Raw genomic sequence first — 9060 nt, forward strand, 5'->3', positions numbered from 1 at the left:
TTGCGTTCAATACCCACATAAAATCTTTCGCAAATTAAAGCAATCTAAAAACTCCCGAGACGAGTTAGACTGTTTATATAAGTAGATACTAAGTGTCCACTTTATTCAAAATAGTTTTAATGGCTAAATGTGCGCATAATTGAATTTGTATCATAGTATGGAATAATTGTGACACAAAATAATAACTTGGTGTTCCCTTTATATCGAATAGTTATTCAATATTAACAACTTATCGATATATATATCCCCAATCGAACAATAAAGGATATAGTTTTATTCTTATGCAATGAATTTTCTATCTTTGTCTGTTGCGTGGCTGACGGTATTATTTGTCACTTAGTTGTGTTCCAGCCTATGTTACAGTTACCAGCTTTTAGCTACTAACTTCTGAGTAGTTCTGAGTGCTGTCATTTGACACAGGTCAATCGAGATATCGAAACGGCAGTCATAAATCATAACTGAACACACGCAAGAATATCTTATCTGATGGCAAACTGTGATTATTTTCATAGGGCCATACTGTTTTGATAAAAAGCCTTAGAATATAAATTGAACAATTATGGATACTCCAAAACTACTATCGTAAGTAACTGAAACTAATAAATGCTACTTACGAAGAAATAAATAATTAGCCTCACAATTTCTGGGAAGAATTTAAAATCATGTAAAATGGTATATTTACCTTTTAGAGGAGAAGACCTGGTAACCAGGGGAGTTACGAAAACATTTGGTAGTCTCCCCGAGATTGGAGCGAAAGATGTGACGCCTAATGGTTCGTGGTTGGAGCAAAAGCAAATTCAAGCTGCTTTAGAAGCAAGAAAACATTTGGTAGAAGTAGAAAGGATAGAGAAGTTGTAAGTAATATTATTATAGGATATGCTAAACATCATGACCACATTATGGTCAATTCTGTAAACTAAGCTGAATCATTTCTGCAACATATGCGGAAAAAGTGATGTGACCCCATATTGAAATGATATAACGGCAGATAGAACAATACCATGATTAGTGATATTATGTTTATGGAATTACTGTCTATTAGCACATATTATCTTTGTTCTAAATGCACTGCATACTGTCAAAAAACAAAATATCATACAAATATTTATGTAGTTTTTTTTTTTTGGGTAATTTATTTTAATATTATTATTCCTCACATGGAGAATTGTAACTAAAGGAAGAGGATATTGACTTCTGTAACACATGTGTACAACTTGTTCAGAAGTTGACAGACTTAATTTTGATATTTTGCAAACTTGTGCAAAAATTAATAAATATACTTTAGTAGGCAAATAAAACTAACATACAGATAGGAATGAGAATCATATCCTAGTGCATATTGTATATAATATTTGCATGGAGCGGTCTAAAATTATTCTTTTAATGATTCCAAGCTCCATAGTTTTGCCCCTTTATTATCCAATAAATTTGTGTTTGGTTTGATGTTGTTCAAAACATACTAAAAGCGGTCTGCCTTTTATCAATATCAGTTGTATGTTATATGCTTTCTGTTTTGATAAACATCTTGGCTATAATGCCTTTCAAACCAGATCTGAGAAGTGTTGCATGATATTTGTCCTGTTTAAAATTATTTTTTACTACATTACAATTATTTTTTATATATTGTACAATTTATTCTGGACTTATTCCATAACATGGTGTGCATGACAGTCTTCAGCGTCTGGTCGTAAAATCAAAGGAAATTCTTTCCGTAGTATACTTGAAAAAGTGTATTGCCCCAATCCCTTCCATAATATGGATTATTAAAATGGTAAAAATAATTTACAGTGGTACATTAAGCCAGGCAGAATGGAGGGATGATCTAAAACTTGCCGAAGTAACAAAGCAGACGGGAAGCTATTGGCAATTCTTTGGACATAATGCTGGAAAAAAGTTGTATCTCAGATCTGAAGAAGCATTATTTTTAATGGAAGTTGTAAGTGTTATAAGTGTTTGTAAAAATGTTTTTGTTTATTTCAATATTGATGGTATCTCAAAACACCATACTTAGTGTTAAAGTGTTGTACATAAGATATGATGAATAATGAAGAAAGATTTTCAAATTGCCTAGTGTTTTGCTTTAATTATTTTAACAGTATAATTATCAATGCTCAGATAATTTTAGTTGCACAATTATATAAGTTCTATTCCCAACTAGGCTACAAGCCAATTCACAACCAAACCTAAATCACAATCAAACCGCTGGCTTTTTGAATTTATTGTTCATCAATTATATAAGGTATAAATAATGTATTATATGTAAGGGGCCAATTATTTGCCTTTTTATCTAAAACTAATTTAACTATTATCCTTTGAAACCTGAGGTTTGATAAAAAAAAATAGTTTTTTTTTATTACGGGTAATTGCAGTGTTTTAATATTGAAAATTTTAAAATCTGGTTTTAGTTAAATATTGCCAAATACTAAAAGATAATTCATTGACTACTTCACATTACTGATAAGAAAGACCCAAATTAACAAATGTTTTGTGTAAAATAAAATTAAGTGTAAATGACCATCAAAACCTTCCATGTTCCATAAGATTTATAAAATGACATAATCTTGCACCAGAACCTCATACTCACAAAGATGTTATATATCTATGTCAGGTGCTAGTATGACGAATTTTTTTTTTGTATAAATTGATATTTTACTTTGTTTTTGTGTTGTAATGCTTTATCGGGGAAATATTAGGTATAATATGATTTATTTGAAGAAATAAAAGCCATAACATCCGACAATAACATTTATTACAAAAAATGAGAACTTTAGATCAATAGTAATCTTTTAAAACATGATTATTTTAATAAGCAATAAATTCATTTGTTTCCAGAATTGCTTACAATTGAAGCACAATGAAATTACAGTATCCTTACAGAAAGCATATTCTTTGCTGCTTGGTGATGAATTCTCAATAAATCAATACAAAGTGTATGCTTCCCTAAGTCGGTTGGGCTATAAAGTATTTAGACACAGAGAAATAAATATAACTAGTGAAAAGGAAACACAATCTGAAGCAGTTCCAGGGACTTCTAAAAGTGATTCACTAGGTATCAGTCCAGAAAATGAAGATGACATATCAAATGCATTTGATAAGGTGGAAAATAGTACTGAAATAGCTACAGAACAAGAAAGTGCAGAAGCTACAATCATTTTAGATGTAGCTGGAAAACCTCACAAGAATGTTGAAGGGGAAAATATTAATGAAAAAGAAAATAGTACTGAACTTACTGAAAAAACTGTACAAGAAAATAATCAATCAACAACAAAAAAAGGTACACAAAGTCCTTGTGCCAGTAGTAACAGTAATGAAGAGCAGGATAGTACAGTAACGAATAAACAAAGCTCACCAGAGAATAATAACAATTCAGGTATGAATGATACAAATACTAACAATTTTTTTTATTCCAAATTTCGTTTTGAAGGCTTCGTGGTGTTTAATCCACATGCAGCGCTTCCTTTAATTCCTGGTGTTATAATCAGTCGCAAATTATATTCCCTTACAATTTTAGGTAAATTATAAAAAAATATATAAAAAAAATATTATTTGTACTTAATACTGCAAGATACACTGCTTTGGTTCCATAAATGTAATAGTAAATGTTTAGAAAACTTCTTGTTCATTTTAATACAATATAATAATATTGTCAGAAAAAACTTCTTGTGAGAGTTTCTTATATAAAAAAAAATAATTTGGCATGAGAAGTAGATAACATAATGCAAAAAGCTATAATAATATATTACATTTGATATTTCTTAATTTTATAAAATATTTACAGGTGAAAAGACACCAAATTTTGAAGTAAGTAATGTTGAAAATAATTCTCAACATAATATTACAACTTCACAACATAATCAGAGCACAAATACATCAAAATCAGAAAAAAGTAACAAAAGAAATAAATTTGAAATGAAAATACAAAAACATCAAAGTCGAACGTTGAGAGCCGTTAAAGATACCGATAGGTTTTACGACGAATTACCTGAAATGGTGAGACAAGAATTCGTCTATGTAAACACACCTGAGGATTTCTATATACCTAGAAATATTTTTGTTAACAAAACTACATACAAATTAAATTTAGAAAATCTTAAAAGAAAGAGGTTGAAATCTTTGTCGACAAATTCGTCAGGCAGTGATTCAGAAGATGAAATACGATGTCTTAAAAAATTAAGGAATGTTGAATCTGTTCCACCGCAAAATAATAATATAGTACAACTATATCCGCATTTAAGGTTGCCAAGAATCAACCAGCAATTTCGACCCTTTCTATTGTGGAGGCCGCAAACTAATTTCAATTTCATCAACTTTAACACATATCATCAGAGATTTCAGAGCCAATTTCCGCCCAGATTACATTTTTTTAATAGGCCAAATCCGTTTTTAAGACCATTTCCAAACGTAAACATCTTAGATTCAAATAATGTTAACGATAATTCATTCCGTAGAGCGCCGAAAAGGCCAAGAAATGCTAAGCAGTTTCATTTGCAAGCAGTTACAAATCTTGCTGCCAAAGTGAAAAACCATGTTTTGTCAGGAAATTTGGTATTGCCTGGCAACACACAAATGCATACTGTTCATGCGCTACAAAAGCTTTTGCATGCCTATAATGTAAAATTTAATGCAAAATTACGTCTTAGTCCGCAATTTGAGTTAGTAGATGAAACAAATGTTGTAGAAACAATAGAATTAGATGTTGAAGAAGAAACACAAAGTAAAAAGCCACGATTGGAAGAAGATACATTTAACGAGAACTTCAACAAATTGCGATTGATAGCTCAGAAATTAAGGAATCTCGAAATGACGGGTATTTCTACATCAAGCCACAGGCGCGCTTTATCTGCAGCTATTAGAACATTCAACAAATCATACAATGCCGATGTTTACTTAAATGATAAATATGAAATGATCGATCGGAGATACATAACGCTCGACTCGAGTTCCGATAGTGAATGTGTTGTGCAGGAAGATAAGAAAAGTCATAAAACAAAGAAATTGAAGAATCCTTTTTACATATTAAAACATCTTTCTGAAAAACAAAGCAATGGAAATGCTAGTACCAGTAAAGATAACACAGAATCTGAATTTGAATACGTAGCCAAAACCAATAAAAGGACATCATCATGTGATGAGGATTCTATGGATGAAGAAATCGATACAACTTGGTGGACTGAAGACAATAAACTCGCCAAAGCAGAATTATGTTCAAACAATGAAGATAATTTATGCGTGACATATCAAGAAGATGAACTTCTGTATGATTTTTTGAAAAGTCATAAGAAAAACTACCAGGACTGGGTTGAAATTAAAATAGCGTTTGCGAAATATTTAAAACAAATAAATAAACAGTATGAGACTGAACATACAAATATCCTAGCCATGACAATTGAAAATCAGTCTAATTTACGTTCTATAATAGGCCCAGAAGACTGCTCAGACATGCCAACATTATTAAAAAAGTTAAGAATTATTAAAACTAACAGATCGGTGGATGCAGAGAGTAATGTTAAGATTGACTTCGATGTTTATAATAGAGATGTACCAAATTTTAGGAAGTCTAATCTACCAAAGCCACATTTCAGGGTTGTTTGTTACAGGTGAGTACTGTTGATGGTATTCTCTTTTACTATATTTGGTGTTTGTATTAAGTTCTAGAAACTTACCCCCTTATTCATAAACGTTTTTTTATCTAAGGACGGAGTAAAGCTGTCATAATAAGCCTGTTTCTCAGTGCCCAACGGCACTGAGAAATAGACATAGGGCCGTTGTGATTGGTTATTATTGTTCTATTTCAATATTAGCCAATCACAACGGCCCTACGTCTACGCACTGCGAAGACTGCCATGCCGTTAGCACTGAGAAACAGACTTGTTATCACAGCCTTACTCGGTCGTTAGATAAAAAACGTCTATGAATAAGGGGGTTAATCTGTTAACAGCCGTTTTCAATAAACGATCTCAATCTCAATTTTCAATCTTATTCCGAGAATGAACTAATCCAAATAACGTATTTTTAAGCATGTCAAACAAAAAATTATCCTGATTGATCCATTTTTGAGATAGATCGAAAAAAGCGATTGGGATTGTTTATGCAAAATGGCGGTACATTACAGCATAATCATTGAGCTTTATGCACAGCATTTTCAGTATTATAGCTTTGTTGAACTGATGAGATTTTTTTTAACTATTTTATATTCTGAAGAATCAGATTTTGCTGTATGGTAACATTGAATATATAAAGCTCTTTATCAATTAGGCCTTCTGTCCACATCGGCGTAGCTTCATAGACGTGTATTCATTATACGCTTAGTTTATCCCTACTGGGTAAATATGTGTTGTAACGATCGCAATTGCTATTGAGTTTGTAATGGATTAATAGATTTTAGGATTCCATACCTCGAAAGGGACCCTTATTGGCTAATCTATGCGTCAATTTGTTAGACAAGACCCTTTAAGCCAGGAACGCATAGTCCTATCAAGTTGAAATTTTTATCAAATACTCGAGTGGAGGACGGACACTTGCAGCTGTCAAAAAATGAAACTTATGTCAATGCGATCAAAACATGGGACCATTTATGGCGCATATTTTTGAACTTCTTTTTCACAAAGAGAATTTAAATTTAAGGGTTTCGTGGTCATGAATCATAAAACATGGGAAGTAGCAATATCTTACAGCACATGTAAAAATTTGAAAACCGTAACCATGTACTTAACAAAAAAGCTAATTTACTATTACTAAGTTATATTTTCGGTTAGTGCAATAACCGTGTCTAGGCATCGATCGGTAAAGTTCAGTTTGTCAATTTTTCACTTATATACATTACCTATAAGTTTTTAGGGAATCCTCGGTGCCCGTGTCCGATTCGCACTTCTCTGATTTTGTTACATAATAAAATAGCAAGTCATTTTCTTACTTTCAGTGACTCATCAAAGTTACCGTCGGGAAGCGACATAGCCTCCCTCCACGCCAAGTATGATGACAAAATACCTACAGTATTCGCTGTTGTGGGTGTAGGATCAGTATCATATTTACAAATCAACTCTGTTGATTTACCCGTATACTTACCAACCAACATCCAGTGAATTTTTATTGATATTTTCCTACTACAACATTCGAAGCTAATTATGATAAGTGTTAAGGCCTATTCAGAAACGCAATATTCGTAGCCGCTAGCAGTAACCATTGAGTGTGGGTATGGATGGATGAATGATTTGAATACAAGGAGAAATGGAAGGCGTAGTATTCGCGACTGTAAGGTCATTAATTTTGAACTCTATACCGAATGTAGCGGTCCTATAATTAATTTCAGAAACAAAGTGCAGGCAGCTATCGTCTCTTCAAGCGTCGAGCAATATGTCTCTCGATGTATAACATTTTATAAGCTTGTACTTACCACCAAGTTCTATGTAGTCCGGAGCTGAAATAAAGTACTGCTTACTAGTATTTGATACGAATCACAGTATGTTAAATTCGTTATTTCTCTGTCTGGAATGGTACGAATATTGAAATCTGAATAGGCCTGTTAGTTATAATTGATTCGAGAGGACAGTGGCGGATCCAGGATTGCAAAGGGCCTGACCGATAAACACCTTGTTATAGAAATTTAAAATTTTAAATATGGAAAGTGGACTGATGAAAATAATGCTGTAAAAATTATAGCACTAAGAATGTAGGTTAAAATTAAAATTAAATTTAAAATTCGTCAGGTTTATTTTGATGGGCGGCTTCAGCCCCTTAGCCCTTTTCCTGTATCCACTACTGAGAGATGTGAAAACGACAGATTGGAAAGCTGGCCTTATTCAATACTATATTTACTACCACATTACATTTTTAAGATGAAGATTTTTGATGTTCTAGTCGAAAATGGAGATTACATCATTATCTTTTATTACTATCGTACTCCTTCCGACCTCAGAGGTTAAATCTATTTAAATATTTGATTTATTACTGTCTCATTACATATAGCAGATAGCGTAAGCAATAAATAACCATATTTATTATTATGAGTAATTTAATCCCAAGTTTGCAAGGAATGGGCATTTATTATTAACTTATTATAAATGTTGCCAAAATATTTGCAACTTTACTTTTGTGTCTATAGATTAACAAAGGCATTAGTGATTACATCTTTGATGTAAAATTATTTATTCCATGATAATAAATGTGTGTAAGTATTTTAAAATGTTTTATTTATTTTATATTCCGCATTACTGTATAACCTAGAAATATAGTTTGAGAAAAAAAAAAACATTATTTCAGTGGATACCTACAAACATTTTATAGATGATATGACTCCTGTTTTCGAAAAATCGGTTTAGGAGTAGAGATCAATATTTTTAGGTAACTAATTGGCATTTCATGCAAGTCAGGGGAAATTATAATAACACATTTACTTGTAACATTTATTTGTAATATCTTAACACCTAAAACAGAGAATATTGCACTACCTACATCATACTTAAAGCTTTCTGCAATTAAGCATAACCAATTCTTTTGCGGCGGACGGAGGCTACAGCCAAGTATAATGAAATCCTGTCCGTTAAAAATAGCACTATCAAAATCAAAGACCATAGACACGTTTTTATTTAGCATCAATATTAAAATGGTTGCACCTTTTGGCTTTCTATTAGAATTTACACCATTTAGGGAACGTATCCAACAGATATGAGAGGTAGCTATGCATTGCCCTAGGACAAATCCACCAATATTATCATCTTATTTTACCAATGCTTAGCGTAGCTCTGGTGCAAAGGGATTAACAGAAAGTCAAACTCGTTAAGAGCGTTACCATGCATGTTGGAACAGCTTGTTAGAGCTCCCTTTAACATCTTTGGTAGAAAGCGTCATCTCTAGTCCACTCACAAAATAATTTTGGTAGGACTTAGAATGCAAATAAACAAAAATTACACAGATTAATTAACTACTTAAAATTTCAAACAAATTTAAGCATTCTGAATTGTTTTATACTATAACATATTTTGATCACATTTAATATACTAATACATTATTAAGTAGGTAGATATAATTAAGGCTACATACTAGTCTGTGAGGCAATTCTAT

The 9060-nt window shown here is 32.0% G+C and overlaps 1 protein-coding gene across 1 annotated transcript; it reads left to right on the forward strand.

Annotated features, from left to right (window-relative positions):
• The first annotated feature begins 406 nt into the window (after nt 1-406).
• Nucleotides 407-8182, forward strand: LOC115454951. The gene is made up of 6 exons (XM_037437806.1): nt 407-582; nt 690-854; nt 1789-1936; nt 2833-3370; nt 3779-5597; nt 6920-8182. The coding sequence occupies exons 1-6, from the start codon at nt 560-562 to the stop codon at nt 7080-7082; spliced, it is 2856 nt and encodes a 951-aa protein (XP_037293703.1). The 5' UTR covers nt 407-559; the 3' UTR covers nt 7083-8182.
• Nucleotides 8183-9060: the final 878 nt, after the last annotated feature.

The sequence above is a fragment of the Manduca sexta genome, chromosome 12 (genome assembly GCF_014839805.1).
Source record: "Manduca sexta isolate Smith_Timp_Sample1 chromosome 12, JHU_Msex_v1.0, whole genome shotgun sequence".
Lineage (NCBI taxonomy): Eukaryota > Metazoa > Arthropoda > Insecta > Lepidoptera > Sphingidae > Manduca > Manduca sexta.